Source organism: Lissotriton vulgaris, chromosome 12, assembly GCF_964263255.1.
Source record: "Lissotriton vulgaris chromosome 12, aLisVul1.2, whole genome shotgun sequence".
Taxonomy (NCBI): Eukaryota; Metazoa; Chordata; class Amphibia; order Caudata; family Salamandridae; genus Lissotriton; species Lissotriton vulgaris.
The window spans coordinates 248,717,879-248,743,107 of NC_141700.1; the positions used below are offsets into that span (position 1 = coordinate 248,717,879).

Below are 25,229 nucleotides of genomic sequence, written 5' to 3' on the forward strand. Positions count from 1 at the left end.
GGCGCGGCGCGCAGCGCGTAACGTAAGCATAACAGGTCATGTGACTTGTTAATAAAACTTTTCATTGGTTCATTTTACTTTTGTCATTCTAATGATGAAAGGCTTGGTCATATGACCTAAAAATTACGCTTTTTATTGCTTTCGAACATTATTTTTTCTTAAACATATATGTTATAATGTTCCAGGCTAATGTACTTTCCCGGAAAATTTACAACTGTCCTGCAAGTAAAATATATTCCTTTTTCTAGAAAAAGGGCGTTTCTTCGTCCCATGACGGAGCCGTTGAGCAAAAGATGCTCGGCCTGCTGTCTTAGTCGCCGATACGCCTGAATATCAGATTCTTATTGATCACTTTATGTTGCAGGAGTAAAAAACACAACAGCCCTTGACCATTTATCTTTACTGCGTTCCTACGTATTATACCTTTTATCCGTCATGTAATTGGACTGCTTTATTTCACTTGCCTTTTACTGATTCGAAAACAGTGACTAAAATTAAAAACTTTACCAATGTAAATACTACTACCATGTTTTGTTTTAAAAACCTTTATTGTGAAAATGTCAGTATACAAATACGGGCCTATAACCACGTGGACCGGCCACGGAGCAAACTGGAATCGTATATGATGAGGAGACATTTACACTGTAGAGGAACGCAACGAGCGGGCCATTAGGTTGCAAGAACTAAGGTGTCTAACAGTTGCGGAATCGGTGGACGTACAATTTTGTAATTAAAATACGACAGGGCCACTTACAATAAAATTATCTAGATATACATTTGCGGGCAAGTACCATGGGTGACATTAATTCGAACTTTCAATAGTACAGTAATCAATAACACATCAGAACTTAATATCAATAGGGATGTCGAAATATTCAATCAATTCTCGTCCCCGCCCGCCATGTGCTTTAAAACTTCATACGTATCTCGTGATATCAAGGTTGTGCAACCAGTACACAACAAGGAGTTACGAGTCCCATTTATACCGGCGCCATTTTGGGCTTTGTCGGGCAGGTCCAGGATATAGTCAAAATGTCTCCACCAACCAGCGGTCGGACCAGAACCCCTTTCGGCAGTCAAAAAAGGTTCAGTTAAATGACAACAGAAGAGATAGGCAACAAGAACCAACAGTCAAAAGAGGGGAGGGCAAGATCTGAAGCCATTGTTCTACAAACTCTCAACCAGCCTTGGATGGAAAAATCCTGAAGAATGTACAAACTGAAAACCAGATTTTGTCTGTATAGCATCAGCAGCAACGCTTGAGTCAGCTTTGTGTGAAGCCGCCATTTTGATTCAATCAATAGCGTCCCCCTGCACACATTCAGGGACCTGGTCGTGTCTTCAGGTCAAACGGATTGTGGGACAAGATGCAGAAAGGAAAAGGAAAAAAGTTCCGCAATAGTGAAGCTGCAGCAGGTGCAAATAAGCTTCAGACAGTGTTACAAGCGCTGCTCAGAACTCTCAACTATGACACCACCTCCGTGCCATCCGGATCTTGGCGCCTTGTGCTGGTTCCGACCTATTCACACATTGGTCCGCTACTGACACCACCTCATAGGCCAACGGGACACCCCACGCCGACTTTCGGCGCAGCATTGTAGGATGGCCACACCAGTGCGGCAACTTGCTAGACACCACCTCGGTGCCATCCAGATCTCGGCGCGCTGTGCTTCCTTCGGCCTACTGTAGCCGCAAGTGCGGACGCAACTCAGCTGGATAGCGAGTGAAACACCAAGGGGCGCCCCACTGCAGCCGAGGAGCCTCCATCTTGGGGGCGACGCACAGCATCACATTGCTTTCCAATGCAGTCAGATCCTCAAACAGCCCCCACTGACTGACGCGACCTCACAGGCCAACGGGGCGCCCCACGCCGCCTTTCTGCGCAGCATTGTAGGATGGCCACACCAGTGCGGCAACTTGCTGGACACCACCTCGGTGCCATCCAGATCTTGGCGCGTTGTGCTGCCTTCGGCCTATTCGCACATCGGTCCGCTACTGACGCCGCCTCACGTGCCAACGAATTTTCTATGCTTTTTATAGCAGCGCGTAACATAAGCATAACAGGTCATGTGACTTCTTTATAAAACTTTTCATTGGTTCATTTTACTTTTGGTTTCCTAATGATGGAAGGTTTGATCATATGACCTAAAAATAACACTTTTCATTGGATTAAAACATTTTTTTTTCCCAAACGATGAAAGCCCCACCTTGTTTCTAGATGTTTCAGACTGAAGCTGGCGTCAGCCTGAGAGCACCACCATCTCGTGGCTCCGTCGTGGTCATTCCGCGAGCAATCATGGCAGCCGCTCCCCACCGGAAGCCTGCAGGAGTCGGGGGCCCCCAAGACTTTTGTACAATCTTCAAGGCTCAGGGGACTTCCGAGTTCCAAGGTGTCCCAGGGCCATTTTAGTGGACCAGACCCAAATCCGAAGAGCCGTCCGCCATTTTAAGAGTCCTGTGGCAGCCGCCTATCGCTGCACCGCAAGAGTGGGCGCAACTCAACTACATGGTGAGCGAGACGCTGTAGCCGTAAGAGCGGGCGATAAACAGCTGAATGGAGGATGAGGCACAGTGTAGCAAAAGCGGGCGGAATGGCAACTGAAACGGTAAAGGGGCGCCCCAGTACAGCAGACGAGCCTCCACCTGGGGAGGCCCGTTCACGCCGCCTCCCCCCCCCCCCCCGGGGCGCCCCACGCCGTTTTTCGGAACAGCATTGTAGGATGCCAAAACCAGTGCGACAACTTACTGGACATCACCTGGGTGCCATCCACATCTCAGCGCGTTCTGCTGCCTTGGGACTATTCGCACAACAGACCGCTACTGACGAGGCCTCCCTGTGCACCCCCCGGGACGAACCACGCCGTTTTTCGGAGCTGCATTGTAGGATACCAAAAACCAGTGCGGCACCCAGGTAACATCACCTGGGTGCCGTCCAGAACTCAGCACGTTGTGCTGCCTTGGGACTATTCGCACAAAACACAGCTACTGACCATTGTTGCTTCTTTTTTCAAAAAAATGTTTAAATGTATTTACTGTTTTTGTTGCGTTCTATATATTTATAAGTTATTAAAGTGTTATAATCCTACTACTTTGTTGGAGTGCTATATATTTTTAATGTGACACATAATTGTAAAAACTTTGATGTACAAAGAGGCATCCCTGGATTCTTCCGCTTCAGGCTCGGTCCCACACACCCTCACAGTGAGAATCCCCTCCCCAAGCACAATACAGGATGGTTATCAGATAGTAGGAACGCGTGTGGTGTGACGGATCTCATCGGGTGGGGGCCTTGATCTACTGTAACTCCTTTGAAGAGGGGTGATTCTCTACAGCTGGGGCCATAAACTACATCTGCAGGGCTAGGTGATAGCCTGGACCGGCCTGGACAATCGGACACAGAGGAAGAGGAGTGTCAGAGGGTGCGGTAGTGAATAGGGTGAAAGGGTGGTGTCGGGCGGGCACAGGGTGTGATTCTCAGGGAAGAGCAGCGCACATGGGAGGAGGTTTCTAGCCCATGCATGAGAGAGAGAGCGGGGGTAACCAGTGCGTGGGGGAGATGCTTGCGAGGGTGGAGAGCCATGCTGAGGATCGGCGGCGTGCAGAGAGTGGGTCTGGTCAAGGCATCTAAAATGGCTGCCGTGCTCAACAAAAGTGTGGCATTGCAAAAAAGACAAGATGGCGCAGACAATGTTTATCAATAAGGATTAATTTATAACAATTATTTTTAACAAAATATTTACTCGCAGTGACAAAATGGCGGTCAACAGTTCCTGATTTCCATCGAATCAAACGTTAACAGACGTCACGCAGCAAAAAAAAAAAACGCTCATGCACAGCCGCTGGAAGACATGTATCAACATATATGAGCCTCCTCAGCCACCCTCAGAAAACATAAGGAGTCAGAATACGTCTCCCGTACCCCCTTATACCTAGAGGAGTGTCAGAGGGTGCGGTAGTGAAGAGGGTGAAAGGGAGGTGTCGGGCGGGCACAGGGTGTGATTCTCAGAGAAGAACAGCGCACATGGGAGGAGGTTTCTGGCCCATGCATGAGAGAGAGAGCGGGGGTGACCAGTGCGTGGGGGAGATGCTTGCGAGGGTGGGGAGCCATGCTGAGGATCGGCAGCGTGCAGAGAGTGGGTCTGGTCAAGGCATCTAAAATGGCTGCCGTGCTCAACAAAAGTGTGGCATTGCAAAAAAGGCAAGATGGCGCAGACAATATTTATCAATAAGGATTAATTTATAACAATTATTTTTAAAAAAATATTCACTCGAAGTGACAAAATAGCGGTCAACAGTTCCTGATTTCCATCGAATCGAACGTTAACTGACGCGGGCGCAGCAAAAAAAAAAAAACGCTCACGCACAGCCGCTGGAAGACATGTATCAACATATATGAGCCTCCTCAGCCACCCTCAGAAAACATAAGGGGTCAGGATACGTCTCCCGTACCCCCTTATACCTAGTAATTTAATTAAATCGAAACACAAAATGGCGAATTCACGTTTCGCTACCAGTTTGCGACCCGGTTCGCGAACCGAGAAGCGCTTCTACCGCGAAAAAAACAATTTATTTTTTTTTTTTTGGCCCCGTGGGGCACTTTTATATCCCCCTTATCAATCCTAGGGGGTCAGAAGGGGTCTACCTTGCCCCCTTTCCTTCATTTCCCCCTTCGTTTTTCTCCTCCTCTTGTCTCTCAATCCTACCGAGAGACAAGATGGCGGCCGCACCGGACTGTTTAGAATGTTGACAGACACCGGAGAGCCAATCAGCTTCGCTACGCAAAGCTCCGTTACGCGAAAAGTACGCGATCTGGACCGCTATCCGGGACGCTGTCACAGATATATCTGTTTTTTTAAACGTTAATTTCTCAAAATCCACTGGAGCACATATATTGAGACCCAGCAAAGGCACATCGGGCTAACAGTCCCTATAATTTTGCCAAGTTTCGTGCAAATCCATTCAGCCGTTCGAGCTAAAAGTGAGGCCAAAGGCCCTATGGAAAAATGAATGGGAAAAACGCGTTTTGGGACCCCCCTTTTTTCTCAGCCCCCCCTTGACGGAACCCCCCCAAATTTTCAGGGGCTGCTCAGAAACAAAATGTGCCATTTTCCTGAAAATTTCTGCCGATTCCGTCCACAAACACCAAAGTTATTAGACATAGAATTTTCAAAAGTTCCATAGAGAAAAAATCCTAACTATATATACCTACTGGCGACCGCCAGTAGGTAATATATATATATATATATATATATATATATATATATATATATATATATATATATATATGCCTGCTTCAACAGTCCCTCCCCGCAATCCTCGGGAAATAGGAGGCAGCACTCCAAAGATAGATGCACAAAATTCTTTAATCTCACACGTAGCGCTTTCGGCACTCGGCCTTCGTCAGCAATGAGACGCTCATGACAAACATTAGATTGTATTTAAACTCCCGCGTTGCACGGGTGAAAAACATAAAGATAGGACTACCATCAAAGGATAAATTCAAATATAAGAATGGCGGTCGCCATCTTGTAATGGTAGTGGTCGCAATGTGTTAAACGCTATGTTTATATCGTTACACGAGTAATATCCCATTATATTACCACACAATGCGCGTGTATAAATATATATATATATATATATATATTACTGCTTCCTTGTGCCGCCAAGTCGCGCACTCGAACACGGGTGCCTGTATGCGGGGGGCGCCACCCCGCTTTTATCAGAGCTTTCCTCTCCCTCACCTTCGAAGAAGACACGGCACTCACGGGAGGAGGGTTTAGATTCTTTATTTTGCCCTCAGAGAACCAGATGCGTTTCGGCTACTGCCTTTGTCGATGGTACATTGGCGCGCCATTTTTTTGATTTTTAAATACCCATCACGTGATTGTCTTAGAGGTAAACAAAGGACTGTTACATAGTTGCCATCTTGTAATGGTTTTTTCGTAACAATGTATCTATCGCGCCCTGAATGGGCATTGCTGTCTAATTGCATACAATTACATACAAATATGATTGAGGAACAATTATTTTGGACATATATTCGTCTCGTTGTAAATTACATGTGGCTATATATCTGCATGGGTAACACTTTTGTTATTTCACGCGTTAGTTAAACACATGCGGTATGCGCTGTTATAACAACATTATTTTGCCCTAGATGGGCTTGTAATCAATTCCAATATCAGAAGGCAACTATACCCTTATCGCATTTCGCCCTAAATGGGCTTCACTCTCTTGTACACCTCTCTAAGACATTATATATTCCAAAAAAAAACACTGTGCAAAATCATAATATACCCAACCAAATTAATTATAAATTCATTAAAATACGAGGTCTGTTTGTCAGTTTCATACTTAGGGATCTCTTCTATCACAACTTTCTCTCATCTTGAGGTAGGGAGCCCCTACCCTAGATGTACTGTCATCTCCTCATGGCTATTCAGACCCCATGGTACCTTTGTTCCCACATCTATTATGTGTCTCGATTCCAGCCTTCTTAGTTTCTGTAATCTATCCCCTCCTCTGGGGCTCGCTTGTACATGGTCCAACCCAAAGTGAGATATTAGGTCACTGTTGCTCCTATGGTGTTGCTTAAAATGCCTATATATATGAGAACAAGGGCGAGTTAGCCTGAAACGCGTAGCTGTTCTCTGTGTTGTTGCGGAAATAAATCATCTTTGCTGATTCTCGTGGTCCGTCTCCTTTGTTTGCCGGCGTGTGCTGCTGCTTGTAACGCTGCGAGATCCGAGGAGGAGCCTGTATTCTCTCTCTCTCTATATATATATATATATATATATATATATATATATATATATATATATATATATGTATGTATATATATATTTATATATATGTATATATATATATATATATGTATATATATTATGGTGTACACCAACATCGTATTTAGCAATATTAACATTCTTGCATCTGACTTGTGAGGGACACCTAGTAACTAACTACTAGTGGAACTGCAGCTTTGTGTAAGAATTTAGGGCCAGATGTAGGTAAATCCCATTTACCGATTTTGAAATACCGAATTTTACCGATTCGGTATTTCAAAATCGGTAAATGGGATGTAGGTACCAACATCTGGGTGCAGGGGGTGTCACTTTGACACCCTCTAGCACCCCCAAAACGGGCATGTGTGCAATGTGGCACACAGACATGCCCTAAGGGCACGTCTGTCTGTCACATGGCACATGTGTACATGCACAGATGTGCATGTACACAGGAAACGGTATTTTACCATGGATTTGTATTCCATGGTAAAATACCGATTCTGAAAGGCATGTGCCAATGGAAAATTGTCTACCCACATTGCATTTTCGGTAATTTTACCGAATCGGTAAATATTACCGAATCGGTAAATTTACCGATTCGGTAATAATAACGATTCGGTAAAATTACCAAATATGTGCCCCTACATCTCCATAGCCCTTTACCGATCGGAAACGGCCGAAAATCGGTATTTTCGGCCGATTCCCATCGGTAAAGGGCTACCTACATCTGGCCCTAAGTGCTTCTGATTTGACTTGTGAGGGGCACCTAGTAACCATTAGTGGAACTGCAGCTTCATGATATAATTTCAATACTTTTTAATTTGACTTATGAGGGACACTTAGTGATGACTTGTAGAACCGTACCTTCATTTAAGAAAATAAATGCTTTTGCATATGACTTGGGAGGGACACTATATATCCACTTTATCCACTTGCAAAACCTTTATGAAAGAATGTCAAAACTTCATGAAACTGCAACTCAAGGAAATAATTTTGAAGATTTAGCATTTGACTTGAGAGGAGCCAGAGGCGATCACCACTGGGTAGTTATAGTTATAGTTAGGTCAGCTGTTCCATGGAAACGTTTTTTTGTGTTGCTAGTAACACTGGCCCTGTTTGACAAACCTTTCAAAAAGGTGCTATTCTATGACTAGTTTGTGCATGGTTAGTTTTGGCATGATCTGTCAAGCGAGGGCAAAGAAAAAAGGGGAGATTCCAAAGCACAAAATCCTGAAGCCTTTTCCATTCTCTTCTTTAAGAAGGGCTACAAGGAAACTGCTGAATAGAATTATATCACATTCAGAAAGAAGCCAGATCTTGGGCCATAGATCGTGTTTTTTTTGATTTGGTGTAAATCTGTCCAGTAGCTTTTTAGAAATTAAGGGCAAAAAATTATTGTATATCTGGACGGTTGGGTCAGCGATAGGCTCGAGAGACTCTTGTGGGAGTGCCCATTTAAAAATAGACCCTTCTGATTGGCCCTGCTGGCTTTATTTCCCTTGGGCCAATTTGGTGCAGCAAGTGTCCGACTCCTGGCGGAGTGAGCACTGGCTGCTAGCAACATCTAAAACATTTTGCTGGCGGCCATTACAGGAATCTGAGACTTAGTCCCCTGTCCTGAAGTTGTAAATAAATTTAAAAAAAGGTATCCCTACCCTGCCCCTCTAGGCCCTATGGGGGGACCCAGAGCGACCCTCCCCCAGGGCTAAAGTCTCCAAAATGTTATTGGCAGTGTCTGCCACAATCCCATGGCACTCCCTTGACAATGAAAATAAAATGGTGGCATGAGCCTTAATCTTCAATTAAAGGCCCCGAGGAGCCCAACCCAAAGGGTGCATTGTTTATTTAAGGGGAAGGGCACACAGCCCCGGTCCTCAGCTATTAATGACTTTAGGGAGCCCACCCCTGGGAAAATGCTCCGAAAAGGGGAGGGAGAGTGCCTGGCCCCCCTCCCTAAGCCTTCAATTGCTGGCTCACTAGCTATGATTTGGGAGGCCCACCACTTGGATACAGCAGTTCTCCTGCCCACACCAGTGCAGGCAGGGAAACATGTGTTTGCTCCCACCTGGCAGGAGCATTGTCAAGACTCCCAGCACATAGAGGCAAACACACGGTCTGCTGCCAGCAGATTGGAGCTTTTAAAATGCTCCTGGTGGCTAGGAGCAGACTTTTGATCTGTTTCCCTGCCCACACTGATGTGGGCATATAAACAAATCAAGAGATTGCTCCCACCCTGAGGGAGAAACAGAAATAGCTGGTCCCTGTGGGTGGGAGCAATGCCTACTCTCGCCGCATACAGGGATCTGACTACGGCCGTGGAGCCCTGGGCCTTCTCCTAGCCCCAAAGGGTGTATGATGGGTTGCCTGTGTGGGCACCAGGGGATCCGTCTTTAATGTATGCGTGCCCTAAGGGATGCCTTCCCCGGGTCCCCTTATATAAAAAAAACAGCCCTTTGGGATACAGTCCCCAGGGCCTTTTTATGGCTCAAGAGGGAGCTGGGTACTCATCACCTCCCCTTAATTATGACTTTAGGCCCCGGAGGATGGAGTCCCTGGGTCCAAAATAGGCTTGTGGAAGTGGAACGTGCATCCCTCCCTCCCCCTTTAAAAAAAATAGCCCTGGGGATGGGGTCCCCATGGACTAATAGGGCTCAGAGAGGCGTGCCCCTGTCCCATGAAAATATATAGGGCCCTGGCTGAGGTGTGGTAAAAAAACTTAGAAATTCTCTAGGAAATCAAAGGTTAATGTAACGTTATAGTTAGGTGAATATGTCTGTGACAACAATAGAATCTTGAACTAAAAAAAACACAGAGCAAAACTGAGTATAACTTGCGCCCCCGCCATTCACTGTTTGACCTCACATATTCCATCTCAAATGACATGTTCTATGACATCACTGATGAAATTGCTGATGACATCATCAAATGAGTGTACTAGTTTTTTTTTTTTAGTTATATAGTGTCAGGTAACTACCATATAACTTTTCTACCTAATTTTGCACAGCCTGTGTCCAGCGAATGGGTGTAATTGTTTCCAAAATGCATGTGCTACTAATGCCTCTTAGGTGTGTACAGGTATTGAACACGCTATAAATCTTTGTATTCAAGACACACTCTGTGAGCAGATGACAGTTGACAACTTGTGTTCAGCATGTTCCACACTAGATTTTTGGCTCTGCAGAAAAAGTTTCCAACAGTACAAATATTATACATAAAACATATTAAGTATTTTAGGCATCCTTGAGTTATTAGACAGAATTGGCATGAAAATGTTAGATAACATAGAAGACGGTGTACACCAGGTACTGGTTTTCCCTGAACAGTTCAATATAGATTGAACATTGTGTGCAGGATAGGTTACCTTTCATCATTGTAAACAAATTGGATGAGAGGCAACATATAGAAACAGAACAACGTATAAGCACTCAATGAGACGACGTATTCAAATGCTGTTATTCGTCTTTTATTTTCAGCTGTGCAAAGTATGCAGATGATGAAGCCAGCCAACGCGTTTCACCCAAACATGGGCTTCTTCAGGGCAACTATGTTAAAGGTAGAAATGTTCCTTCACTGGCCGTGCAGGCAGGACACTGCTCCACAGACACGTCGCGATAGATACAGGATCTAGGCTATACTCTGTGAGAATCCTCCTCCTATTGGAGAGCTTTCCCATATAATATTGAAATTCTCGATCAGAACTTACAAGAGTCACTGTTAAATAGACGGTCAGTGAAGGAACATTTCTACCATTAACATTTTTGCCCTGAAGAAGCCCATGTTTGGGTGAAACGCGTTGGCTGGTTTCATCATCTACATACTTTGCACAGCTGAAAATAAAAGACGAATAACAGCATTTGAATATGTCTCATTGAGTGCTTATACATTGTTCTGCTTCTATATGTTGCCTCTCATCCAATTTGTTTATGATTCTTTTTTCGTGGTCTATAAACCGCAGTCCACTTGAAGTGGGCAATATACTACTGTAATTTTGTGACTAGTCCTGGAAGTACAGTCCTCAAAGACCCGGCTACTTGGTGCTGCATTATACCTTTCATCATTGGTTCATAGTCAACATGAACTCGGCTACCCATGAAGTGTATGTTTGAGGGTAAATGTTGAGCATAACACACACTTGCTTTACCTATGAGGGTTGTATGTATGATAGCAGTAATGATGCTTCATATTATTCTGAGCTATTTTGCACTTACTTTCCTGGCTCTAATGCTTAACCACTTTTTAGACCAATGCACACAAAATAAGCTTGGGTGATGTCAATCAAGTATGTTATTTGAGATGTTATCAGTTATGTCATACATTATGTCCTACAAAATGTCATGAGTGATGTAATATATAAGGTAATAAGCAGTGCATGGCAGAGACACAAGTTATAGTAAGCTCTGCTAACTATAACTGGTGAATTTCTGTGTTTTATTTAGATCAAAATGTCAATGTTGTCACTGACATATTCAACTAACTATCACGTTACTCCAACCTTTGTTTTTTTTCAGTGACTAGATAGATAGATAGATAGATAGATAGATAGATAGATAGATAGATAGATAGATAGATAGATAGATAGATAGATAGATAGATAGATAGATAGATAGATAGATAGATAGATAGATAGATAGATAGATAGATAGATAGATAGATAGAAGAACCTGATGCTTGACCTGTACCTTTTCTAGGTTGAAACGCATCAGGTTGTCTTAGTTTGTTATGGAATAAACAAGTTAACAGCAATCATGGAGAGGCCTACTGGTTTTCTCTAGGCAACCAGAGACATGGTTTTGATAAGAGCGACTGGCTGGTAACCCCTTACACTGGCCCAGTCCCTTGCATTTCATGCTGGAGATTAGACTATACCCAATAATGAATACACTTCTAACCTAACGATTGGAGATATAGACATGCTTGTAACACTGCATAAATTAGAGAGAAACTAACAGGAGGGCATGGATGAGATGGAGATAAAAGCCCTCTTAGATACATTGCGTATTATTTACAATTGCTTGTGTCCCGGCAACCCTAATCAACTTGGCTTAGTTTTTCCACCAATAGCACATAATGCCATCACTACCTTTCATGACAAAATGATCAGAGGTTTTGAAGGAATGAGAAAAAATAGATATATTGAGAAGTGGAACCTTACTAAGGAAGAAAGAGCAGCATTTGACTCCCTAGCAAAGGATGACAATGCTAATATTGAAGTCAATGTACGCAATGATACATGCATGTCTGAAATGAAATCGTATCATTGTTGTAGAAATTCCCCGATGTGACCTCTCCATCAACCTCGGGCCAGATATTTGTGTCCAGGCAGGCCCTGCAACCTAGGACTGAGGCTACTGATTGACAGATCACAGGTGGGGTGGCACGTAACCAGCAGGACAAACTCGCAAATAGGAAAACCTAGATTAGTCCCACAGATAGGCAGCGATACCACAATGGTCCTGGGAGATTGGCCTCAATAAAACACACATAGTCAGTCAGAGGGGCACATATCAAAAACACCATAAAGTTAGATGCCACATAAAGATAGGAACACTCAGATAATCAGGACACAGCACATACTACACATGCAGTGATCCCTTGCTCCCCATGCTGGACATCTGGACATGTTACAGACTGGTCCTCATTAGGTCCGCACAAGGTCGAGACCCGCCTGCATTTGTCATCAGGTCAGAGTAATTTATAGCCTCATGACAAGGCCCACATTTCATTTCCGAAACAAGATCTATGAATTGTTTTATGATGCTTCAAGAAATGTATAAAAAGATATTCAAAAATACTTTGAGTCAGTCCTCTTGTCTTTGTTTTTTCGAGGTAAATTTATATTCAAGGGACATGAATATTATAATATGCTATGGGGCTAAGGGCAGGAACAATGTGGTATTATCTAGGGAAATGTATATAAAGGAGGCAATGAGACAACTCAATGACATGATATGCTATGGAATCATTGACAAGGAAAAATATGACAAGAGCGTGAAGGAATTGTGGGATAAGTTAGAGATATGAAAGGATAAGGAACTCTTAGAGTGGGTTGAATATTGTTTCCTCAAGAATGAGTTTCCATCTTTGCCTGTGTTTTATTTGCTTCCTACGGTACACAAAATAAATTGGACCCACTTGGTTGGCCTATTGTGTCCTCAATAGGAAGCACATTTGAAAATGTGTCTAAATATGTTGATTCTGGAGAATTTATGACTAGTTTTCCATTGTATGCTCAATATACCAAGGACTTCCTCTGTATGTTAGAGGGGCTTAAGTGGGATGAGGACTTCTTATCTATGACCAGAGCTGCTGGAATTAAGTGATTTCCAGCGCTTTTTGCGTAGTTATAAATTTGAAATATTTGCCACATAATCCATCATTTGCCCCATAATCGCAGATTTTATTTAAAAAATGCTTAGTTTCTTTCTTAAATAGATCAAATGTTGCTAAAAATGTAGCAACACTTGTTGCCTTGTAGTGGAAAGCCTTTTAGCAAAGCTGGACTGGTCACCTTTATGTTCCTTATTGCTACATTTGGGGGTTAAATGGGTACTAATGAGGTGTAACTAATACCCAGACAGTGTTGCCAACTTAAAAAATGGAAAATAATGAAGTAATACTATTTCAAAATGTGCTACATTATGCTGCACATTCGACCTTTCCTGGCCACATAATTTACTCAACCCAGCCACATGACTTGGCCCTCTCCTGCAGCATAATTCCAGTGGCTCTGCTTATGACATTAGATGTATGCTCTTTATATACAATCATTGAGCATGAAGTAGGTATTGAGACGTGCATGTACTACCCCTGGTCGGCCATGGGTTGTTCCTGTACTAGGAGCCATCCGGACTAAGTTTGGTCTCTCTTGCAACGTCAGCGAGCAGCCCGGCCTGTCCCTGATGGGGCAGAACCCTTCCCCCATTTAGGTGCACTGTTTTCCAGACGGTATAATATACCTCTAGTTTTCACCACACATTAGGACTACTGTTGAGTCCTGACTTAAGGGAACGTGACTTCTCCTTTTTTCCAAACCCGATACACGCTGCCCCCTATGAGAAGATGAGGACACTTAGGTCCTGAAGAAATTCCTTGATCCACACAGACTGAATAGGGCATGAAACATGTCGACCCCCTGCACAACTCACTCATTCAAAAACTGAAGTAGGTTTAATTTCCCCCCTCCAGTCCACAACTTTTTAGTCAGTGTTTTTACTAATGGCACAGGTACTCCGCAATTAAATTTTGATTGGAGAATCCAGTAGCCATTTTTAACCACACACACCATCCCACTTCTACTCCCTGCACATAGGCTCCCTCCACAACATCTTTTAGCTTCTCAACAGCAAACCAAGACCACCTCCAGGAAAGAGCCCCCTGTGTGGCCAGTTGTGCATTGCAGCGCCGGCCCAACGAGGAGCTGACCTATGATGAAGCATGACACCACTTGGTGTGTTTGTGAGGGCCCTTGCTCCTTATTGGAGCTATCCCTGCACAATCATGCATTGTCCTATCTAACACCTGTTTGTAACTGACACTACATTCCTGGCCTGTCACATTCCTCCTCCCTTCCCCCATAGGAACTGCGTACTTTCTTGTTTTACCATAATCCCATGGGTCCTGTATGCTCAACCTCCTAAGCCCCTGTACCTCCTTGTGAGATTAATGTAATTCCCGATAGCCAGGTCCATACGGTACTTAGCCCATACAGAAAGGATCAGGATATGATCACAGTGTTTAAAAAACAACATTGTCAACAACAGCTTCTTGGGACTATGCCAAGCAGACTGATTCTAGCAAAATGAGTTTTGCAATAAAAGAAATAAAGAAGGTGAGGAACAGGAAAGCCCTCGCATAATTACAACCTGCAACAGTGGATTCTATAATGTAATTCAAAAGAATTGGAACATTCTGAAAAGTGGCCCTACTATACAGCCCTGCCAAGTACCATGCATTTCAGTGAGGTGATCCGCATCAATGCACTGAAATGCAATGTTAGCATCACCTCAGCCGTCGCCTGGAGCGCTGCTAAGGAAATGCACTATACAGGCTGCAGTAGCAGGTGCCGTGCGTGCTGCTCCCTTCATGCTTGGGGACACTGGCTCAGCTCTTTCTTCACAGTGCTACTATGCACCCCCAACACAATCACGTCAGAAAGGTCCGCAATGGGAGCTTTTTTAGGCTCACTTGCACAGTGCAGCTGCTGCTGGGCAAATGGCAGCTCATCTCGAAACTCACACAGCAGGTGGCGGTGGTATTATCCTCCGATGGGCCGACCCCCTTCGGCTCAATGTGAAGCACCTGCTGGCTCACTCTGTGGCAATTATGAGGATCCACAGGGGCTCGGCCAAGCATGCAGTTACTTGCCTTATTTTACTTTTGTCTCTAAGTTGGTCTGCAAGTGGGTGTGTGAGTCTCTGTGTGGGTCTGTGAGTGGGTGCGTGAGTTTCTAAGTGGTCTGTGAGTAGATGTGTGAGTGTCTGACTGGGTCTGTGAGTGGGTGCATGAGTCTCTAAGTAGGTCTGTAAGTTCGTGAGAGTCTGAATGGATATGTGACTGGGCGTGTCAGTGTTTGAGCAGGTCTGTGATTGAGTATATGAGTGTCAGAGTGGGTCTTGTAGTGGAAGTGTGTCTCTAAGTAGGTCTGTAATTTGGTGCATAAGTGTCTGAGTAGGTCTGTGAATAGTTGCAAGAGTCCCTGACTAGGATTCCTGTTGGTGTGCGTATTGACGACGCGTTGCAAATTATTTGCAAAGACTTTGTAACCCTAGATATACAAAGTTGGATTTTCTTTCTTTCCTAAAAAACTACTGTCCAGAAGTATACCAAATCACAAAAGCAAACTTTTTAACCAAAGATCTAGCTTTCTGTCAAATTTGGTTTAGCAATTCAGGCTGTAGTCATGTCTAAAAACCCTATTGGAATTAACATGGGAAATGCACTTTGTTTGGCATCCTCTTTTCTCAGCCCCAGCTTGTCAGATCACCCTGAAACTTTCTATGCACAATAAGACCCACCAACACACTTTATTGAAAGATTCGTCAACTGGTGCCAAAGAAATATGCAAGTCAAAAAACGCTTTTCCTATAGAAACTTTGTCCAAACTATAACTACCTACTGGCGACTGCCATTAGGTAATATATATATTCAATGAAAAAACAAAGGTTACTGTGATGTTATAGTTTGGAAATAGAATTTAAAAAACCTTGGAAATTCTCTAAAAAGACCAAAGGTTACAGAGGCATCAGAGTTAGTGCAGGAAGCTGATTCTCTATATAGTACACTAAAGTTGAGTACACTGTGCAGAGAGTCCAGCGATTCTCGAACAGTCTGCAGAGGTAAGAGTGGATAGTTTTAATGTCCTTTTTGTGGTAGTGTGGGTGAGCAGTTTGGCTTATCAGAGGGTAGTGCTAAATATTTGTTGTCACAAACAGAAAAATAAATTAAACACATACTCAATAATAAATGCAAGATAAATTGGTAAAAATAAAGACACATTTTAGAGACCAACAACACAGTTCTAAGGTAAATTATTCTAGAGTCATGCTTTTTAAAGGGTTCGGAAAATTATCCCATTTGTGCGCAATTATGCACCATTGGAATCAATTGGAAGAAATAGAAAAAATGCATCTAAAATCAGGCAATGCTTTAATAAAGTTCATCTTCTTGTTGTAGGGCGATGTCCTGGACCAAGTTCAAAGTTCCAGCAGGAGAAGTTCTGGAGATTTCAGGATGGGGCAAAAGCAGAGTACTGAGGGTTTTGGAAACTGATGTGTAAAGATGAAGTGGGGCACTTGAAAATGCAATGAACAGAAGGAATTACAGTTAAATCCGGGGGGGTCTCCTTGGAGGGAGGAGGTCACAAGGCGCCCTGGGGACCATGAGAGTAGGGCAGGTTGGTCAGTGCTGGGGCCGGGTGCAGAACGAACAGGTCAGCCGAAGGCTAGAGGTGCTCTTAGGTTCTTAGAGTTCTTTCAGGTTTCAGGATGACACCGGAGCAGCGATTGTTGAGTCCTTCTTGCAAATTACAGGGTTTGGCGTCTTTCCTTTCTGCAGAAGGGCTTCTGTTCTCGAGCAGCAGGCCGTCATTTTCCTGGTCTACTTTGGTCCGATAAATCTCAGGTTCAGGTCTCAGGGAGCCACCTAAATACTCAATTTAGGGGTGTTACAAGAAGACAGGTAATAGCCAATGGGCTATCTACCTTTAGGGTGTCTACACCCTCTAGTGACCACTTCCTGGGTAAAGAGGCACTACATTAGCTCTGATTGGAGGTTTTCTCTATGCCAGGGCAGAGTTCGCAGAGTGAACTATGTAAAGTGATAAAAAAAACTCTGCACAGTTTCACAAGCAGCGGAGTGAGGCGCGAACTGCCATTCGTGCTGATCTTACTGCCACTGGGGTAGAACTTCGACCCAAGCGGAAGCTCATGCTCGCCAACTTACTGTGGGTGTGCGCAAGGGGGTTAAAACCACTGCTCCGCGTAGCGAAGTAGTGTTTTCTGCACTCCGCGGAACACGGAGTGCAGAGAACTCCAAAAACTCAGTGAACAGGGTAGCGTTTACCACCCAGGCCTAGTTTTCTCACCATCTCAAGATGGTGGAATTTCAGGAGAGGGGTTTACCTGGCGGGCCTACCCTGCCCTAGGGGTGGTGCAAGGTAAGGGAGGACCCTCCTCCTCCTCTAATTCTCCAACCTTTCCTCCTGCCACAAGTGGAGTAGGAAAGTGGGCTATGTCTCCCCTATTATCTGGGGGTTCCTGGGTAGGATTTGAAAGGGGTCATTGCCTGTGATGTTTCCTGACTGGAACGGCCATCTTGTCCTGGAAGAGGTGTGAACCCCACCCCCGTCCCCCCGGCCCAGAACAAGAATTCCTTCTGTCCTCTGGGAGCGCTGGTTCTCACCCATGAGGTCAGTAAAATGACTGGTGGTGGCAGGCTGGTAAAAAACGGCCACAGACCCCACTAGTGTTTGGTTAGGTTTCAGGGAATCCTCTAAAGGGTCTCCTGTGTGAATTTATTAATAAATCCATCCCTGGCATCAGTGAGGATTTATTAAGACAAGATGTTTGATACGAAACATCTTAGAAATCAGATAAGCTCTCATGGTGCTAGGAAACTCCTGTTGACTAGCATCCAGCCCATGTACTCTTTATAGCTTCCTTGTCACTTACAACATCACAGAATGGACTGTACATTCTAGTGGCATACCCGCTCATGCCGATATGCCCATGCATAGGATATTGTACACCCCGTCCTAGGGCTAAAGGCCTGCAGTAGGGATCACTTACCTATATCTTTTGCAGTGTAGGGTTGGCATGGCACACAGGGCGCTGTGCCATGTCGACTCTTCGGATTTCCTGCATAAAGAAATGTAGCCTGCAATGGCAGAGTATATAGCTTTGGTGAAGAGGGCCCTGGGGTTGCACAACCAGTGCTGCAGCCCCAGACAACCCTCTTCAGTATCCATGCCCTAGGTACCAAAGGCACCAATTACTAGGGACTTACAGGGGTAGCTGAAGTTGTGTCAATCATTGTTTTGTGTTTTGGGAAAGAGATCTGGCAGTGGGAACCTGGTTAGCAAGGACCCAGTGTACTTACAGTTCGAAATTACATCTGGCATCAGGCAAAATGCGTGGGCTAATCATGTAAAAAGAGGCACTTTCCTACAGTTAGGTTCTGATTTTAAACACACAAAACCAAAGTAATTCAGCAGTTATAGTTATTCTTATCTTGAGAAACTATAACTCGTGCTCTAGGTAACTATAAATCGTCCCCCCACCATGCAGTCTTCTCATCAATAATTTTATTGGAAATGTTACAGTGATATTATCAAAGATGTTATAGAAGATGTTATGACTGATGTGGGATGATTAGAGGTGCATGACTTGGGTGTGCGTCTCACTGAAAACATCTTAAATTACATAATTGATGGCATCATCTAATAAATTTGACAGTTTGATATACGCTTTGCATACAGGAAGGAAGCAAACTACACCTAGACCCGGTGTTCTACCATCTCTGTAGTGTTAATAAGATAGCCTTTTGCTAAAGGCAGGACATAAAACATATCTATGAAAGCCATCTTTTAACTGGGGTCTGAGTGTCTGTGAAATGTAATGTCTCTGTAGTCATTAACCCAATCAGCAATTTATTACACTTTAAATACTAATGTAAAGAGTGTTTGGCCATTTTTTATGTTGATGTGATGTACATGTTAAATACCTGCTATGGTGTAACAATTCAAATCAACAGCTTCACATCTATGTTTTAGCCACTGATAAGTCATGTTGATGAAAATCCCTAACACATTTTCATGAAATGAGTATAAGGGTGCACACCCTTACACCATGTGATATCATTTTGTGACTTGAACAGTTTGTGAGTCACTCATAGATCATATATGCAATGTGTAATGTCTCAGATTTTTCATAGAAATTCTGGAAAAAATTATCTGTACCATAAACATCTCCAGTTTATAGAAAATTGTCAATAGCTCCACATGACAACTATTTAATGTCAGTATGTGCACAGAAATCCAGTGGTAAATAATATATTGTAAACATTAGATTTTCTTTTCTCACATGTTTTGGCAACAGGTCTTTGATTGTAACCACAACCTATTTGTAATGTGCATGCACAACTCACACTAATTGCACTCTGTCTCTATCTTGCTTAATTGAAGTACTGTCCTCTCTTAAAATGTTGTTAATAGCTAAGCTGTGAACTATATAAATTTTACCATACTCAATTAAGTCATACTTGTCTCAGGGTCTACACTATTTCTATTTCACGGATGCACACATGTGCTTACAGTCAATGTATGCTGTAAATGTTTGTGAACTATTTACAAATTAATTAGTTTCCTGAAATGATTGAGCAGTTTATAGAGTAATCTGAGTAGCAGCGTCTTGGATTATGTCATCAGTGATGTCATCAACAATGTCATTTAACATGCAATGAGTGATGTAATATGTGAGGTTATTAGCAGTGTGTGGCGGGAGCACCAATTATAGTTGGATCACTGAACTATAACTATTGAATTTCAGTGTTTTCTTTGTTTGTTAGGCATTATGTAACTATAAAGTTACTTTAACCTTTTGTTTTTTCAGTGAATTTCTAGTTTTTTTGTTTTTTTAAAGTAAGCTAAGATATTATTACCATACTGAACTATAACATTACTCTGATCGCTGTTTTTGTCAGTGAATTTATGGAGTTTTTTAATGTTAGGGAAGCTCATATTACCATAAGTGACTATTAAGTCTATTTAACCTTTGTTTTTTTCAGTGAAATTCTACGGGTTGTTTGAATATATATTCAACCAGCATCTCAACTGTGCACAGCCTCCTCCTTTGCTGTTCACAAATGAGTGCTGACACAGGCACACCTGTGCTGTTGGCAAACCCACTGCAGCCTGCCTTTATTGGTCAGCTTACTGCCACTGCTCTCTCCTGCTTTCCATCTATTCTCCATCTCATGGCCCTGCCCCCAACCTCCTGTCCGCCATGGTCAACTTGCTGCCTCTGCCCCCACCCCACTGCCATCCTTTTTGCATGTGCGTGCTCCTGCAGATTTTGCCTGTCCTCCATGGACCATTGTGCACCTCTGCCCATTTCAGCCTATCTACTATGGCCAGCTTGTCTCTGTCCTCTGTTCTCCCTGTGCATGTTGCTGCCCCTCCCTTCTGGCCTCCGCGTTGCACTGAGTTGATACTCCCCCTCCCTCCTGCCCTCTATGGTCCTTGTACTGCCTCCGCCCATGCAGGCCTTTCATCTATGGTTAGGATGCTGACCCTGCCCCCCTCCTTCTTGCTCTCCATTGCAGAAGTCTGTCTCTGCCTTCTTTCTCCTGACTTGTGTGGTCTTTTATGCACCTACTGCCCTCCCGGCTTACCTTCTGAGCTTAGCTTGCTACTTCGATCTACTTCCTCCATGCCCCCTGTTGTACAAGTCCATGTCCCTGTCCCCTTGCACCTGCCCTCATGGTCCTATGTGGTGCCTTTTCACCTGCTGCTTGCCTTAAGTAGCTAGCTTGTTGTCATTGCCCTTCCCACCTCTTCCTGCCCTCCGTTGTCCTGGTCCATGCTCCAGCCCCCTCACTCCAGCCCTGCGTAGTTTGTTGTGCTGCTAATGCCACTCCCGCCTGCCCTGCATGACAATTTGCTGCCCTAGCCTTGCTCCGCATATTGTCTTTGTGCATGCCCCTGTCCCCCCTCTCCTGCTCTCCATGGTTCATTGGCCAGCCACTGCCTCTCCTTCCTGCTGCCCACCATCCATGGTACTGCCACTGTCCTTCTCACCTGTCCAACATGGCCAGTTTGTTGCCCTTGTCCCTGCTGCCTCCTCCTCGGCTTTCATCATCTGAGTCCCAGCCGCTATACCCAACTTCTGTCCCGCATTGTCTGTTGGGCTGCCACTGCCCCTCCTACCTGACCTGCATGGTTTGCTGTGCTGCCATCCCTCACCCTGCATTGTTTACATTGCTGTTGCTGCCCCATGTCCTCTGTTGTCTGAATACAGCCCCTACCTTCCCACGTCTGCCCTTCATGGTCCTTTGTGCATGCCTCAGCCCCCTCCCTCTTGCCAACCCTCCTGCCTGTCCTGTGTAGTCTATTGTGCTGACACTACCTCTACCGCCTTCCCTATGTGGCCAGCTTCCTGCCCTGTCACCTCCCTCCTGCTCTCCGTTGTCCGAGTCTGTGCCCCTACACTAGCCATCCTGCCCTCCATCGTCCGTTGTGCTGCCACTTCCACTCCCTCCCCCTCCTGGCCTTCAGTTTGTTGTGCTTCTACACACTATGTCACGTCCTGCATGACTGGCTTTCTGTCCCCCATATCTGATGGAGATATAAGATGAGGCATGAAAATGAATTTACTTCACAGCTCTCTCACCTTGTCTGCACCATGATTTGCACTCTGCTCAGAAGCGTAGCTATCAAGGTGCAGTTGGTGCAGTGGCACCACGGCCCAGGAGGGTGAAGCCCCTCCTGCACCCAAATTATGGCTGCTTTATGCTACCAAACAAAGGGACAGGGAGCCCATTATCCTTGCAAGCACGAGGGCCCCTTGCACCCTTCCTATACCATTGATTGACTGTGTTTGGATGAAGTGAGGCAGAGCATACTTACTGTGTCCAAGTCCTTCATAGGATCCTTAGCGTTAAACTGCAGTAGGTTTCCAATGACAGGCAGAGTCCACGGTCCAGGGGGGAATCTGCTGGGACGGGCTACATGCCAAAACAGGAAGGACAAAAGCACTGCGACCAGCAGCAGCAGCTCAGTACAGTCCATGGCGACTCAGCATAGAATGCAAAGCTTCGTGCAGCTTGCAGGCTTCTTTGTAAGACTCTGTTTTGTTGAGACTCAACAGCCCTTTCTTCTTCCACCTTATCTGGCTCTGCTGGAATCATGAAACAGAGGCAGTTTCATATAGTCATACTCCCGCTTCTCATTTAGGAGAGGCGTACCTTTGACTTTGACCCAGACCTGCAGGTGACTGCAATTACAGAGGTTTGGCAGACTAGTGTGGTTTACCAATGTGTGTCGTAATTGATGTTTGAAATTTCACCTCAGAGGCAGGAACATTTTGTTTCAAAATACTTTTTAACTTTCACATTCCTGCATTTCCTTATATATTTAAGCTGAAACTTTAGCGGGTTGTAAATTGCTGGCAGCAAGCCATGTAAAAAGAATGATGTATTTGATTGCATTTACCTTTGGGAAGAAGTAGCTGCAGGGGACCCTAGACGAATTTGTCACCCTGAATTTCACAAAGTGAGTCAGAGCGCTCCCACAAGTCACTGCGGAATAAAATAAACTGAATAAAAATCACCTGGTTTTACACAGGTTTTAAAAGTCAGTCATGAAATAGTTTAAATATTTCATGGTGTGCTAAGGGAATCCACACCAACGTAACAGTGAGTGGTAGGGGTTTAGCTATCAGCCTCCACCACTCCACTGCACCACCACTCCACCTCTTCTCATACACTGATAATATATTTGTGAGTACTTTAAAGAGGGGCCCACATATATGCTCAACAAACTGGGTTGCACTCAAATTATTAGCTGTTTCCTTATAAAAAAAAATTGAACAGATATTTGTACAAAAATAATGAAGTTAATAAAATGAACAACTGTGATATGTTTTATTATCAATACATTACCTCCTTTCTGATCTCACTACGGATGTCATATTACTTACTAGTAACCTTCATTGCTCCTGGTCCTATTGTCCTCGTCCCATTCATCATTAACCCGTTTACCGCGGCGGTAACTCCCGTGCGGCCGTTTTTGATCGCGGGTGGAATGCCGTCGGCCAATGGCCGACGGCAGCACTGGCGAGGTAGGGTTAATGAGGTATTTCTATCTCACAAGACAGAAAAAAATATGACGAATGCTACGTATATGCAACTACCACAAGGCGGTAGCCTATAAGGCTATACTCACCCAGCATTCCTCCTGAAATCCCATGTCTCCACCAACAGAAGGCGGAAGAGTGTGATGGGTGGGATAAATGGGGCAAGGACAATAGAACCAGAAGCAATAAAGATTACGTTAAATAATATGGCATTACCCCCTGGTCCTCCCTGTCATCGTCCCATTCATCACTAATGAGGCATACCAAAGCAATCTGAAGTCTGCCAATGAGCTCAGCTTTTAAGAGAGAGCAAAAGGATCACAAAAACCCCATTTGATACGTAAACCTCAAAACATGATTTATTTGTGACCAGCGCATGAGAAAACTCAAGATAAAGCAGAGTGCAGCACACCCACACCAAAAGTAGTGCCATCACCAACACATTCAGCAAGCAATGACAGACCAACGTATTCAAAGAAGCCCAAGTAGCTGCCCAAAACATTTCTGCAATGGAAACCCCATGAATCTCCGCCCAAGAGGCCGACAACCCATGAAGTGGACCATCCCTGAACCCCATCAAGAGGCGGGGAGCCTGACAAAGAATAAGCCATGGAGATCACCTGCTTAATCCAACAACTAATTCACAACAGAGAAGCCTTTTTACCCCTAGTGGAAGAACCAAAGAACAAAAAGTCTCAGAACATCGTAAAGATTTGGAATGAGATACATAAATCCAAAGAGCTCCCTTCACATCCAACAACTGCTATAGAATATCTCCTAGAGAGTCAGCCTACGCCAAAGCAGGCAGCACAATCTCCTTAGCAAAGAAGAACAATCAGAAGGAAGAGTCATCAACAGCACTGAAACATTTCTTGATATCAGTCAATAAGGATTGAGAGACACAAGACCCATAGATTCCAGCTCTCAGTGCCAAATGAAAGCCTGAATGCACCTCCCTCAGGGCTGCATCAACCTTATCAGCTGCAGCCTTAATAATAGCATCCTCATTCATGGAGGTCCTGCCCACCAAGCTAGCTGCAAAGGAATCAATGGGAATAACATCCAGCAAACTAACAGATATGTCTTTAAGAGGGTATAACTTCAATATGAAGCGGGTATCACAAACTTGCCCAGGTCCTCCCACTCTCTTTTCAATACCTCCTAAATGAAAGGTGAAACTAGAAAATCTGACTCTGAGACACCATGAAGCTGCCCCAGAAACCTGGAAGACGAAGTTTCAGGAACCACCTCCTCCTGAAACCTCATATTGTCCTTTACATGTGTCAATATATCAGGGAATACCTCCTTGTGGATGTACTCCCCTTTTTGCTCTTCTGGTCCAGGAGTCTCTTCATCTAACCCTGATATCATAGGAGAACGAGCTCTAAGTGACACCTGACATCCCTTCTTTACTGGAGACTGTGAGAAGCTAGCCTGGCATATGATGTCCACTAGTTCTAGTGGGCACCTTGCACAAGTCTAATCGACCCTTATTGATGGTTGTTGTAAAGTCAACCTTATAGAAAGCTATCCTAGTGGTAGCATGGACCAGCAGTCATCAGGCTAAGACTTCAGAGAGCGTATTAAGCAAGTTGTTTAACCAAATGTAATCCCTTGAGTACCAAATGAAAGGACACCACACAAGGTATATATCAAATATATATGTATTTATTCTAAACACAACCCCTCAGCACTCTTTATGAGGTCAGAGGTAAAAGCACAATAAGAGTTACTAAATTAGCATACGATAAGTTGCACAGTATACGTTTTGCCCTAGGGGGCTCACAAACCATATACTAAAATAGTGGTATAAGAACCACGTCTGGAATAGAAAGTAGGCCTAGGGCCTAGGGAGTCGCTGGGGCTACAGTAAACAACCAAAGGTTAGGAAGTAGGAAGCCCACTGGAGATGCGTGCAGGGTCTATACACAGCCGCAAGTTACCATTGACTTTTTATGGGAAATGTAGAAGTTACAAAGTTACTGTTTAAGGGCACTTCCGGATGGACTACGACAAAACCCCATTAGACTAGGACACTTCGAGAGTAAATACCCAAGGGAGCACCGAAGTACTTGTGTTACCTCACCCAGGGAAGCCC

At 44.3% G+C, this 25,229-nt stretch overlaps 1 protein-coding gene across 1 annotated transcript in view; it reads right to left on the reverse strand.

The window, feature by feature from the left end:
* LOC147673879 (cytochrome P450 2J2-like) overlaps positions 1 to 22,239 on the reverse strand; it is a 345,429-nt gene extending 323,190 nt beyond the window's left edge. Inside the window, exon 1 of the mRNA XM_086947758.1 lies at positions 21,904 to 22,239. Coding sequence (XP_086803884.1) covers positions 21,904 to 22,065 — 162 coding nt within the window. The 5' untranslated portion in view covers positions 22,066 to 22,239. The remainder of the gene's footprint in view (positions 1 to 21,903) is intronic.
* Between the last annotated feature and the right edge of the window lie 2,990 nt (positions 22,240 to 25,229).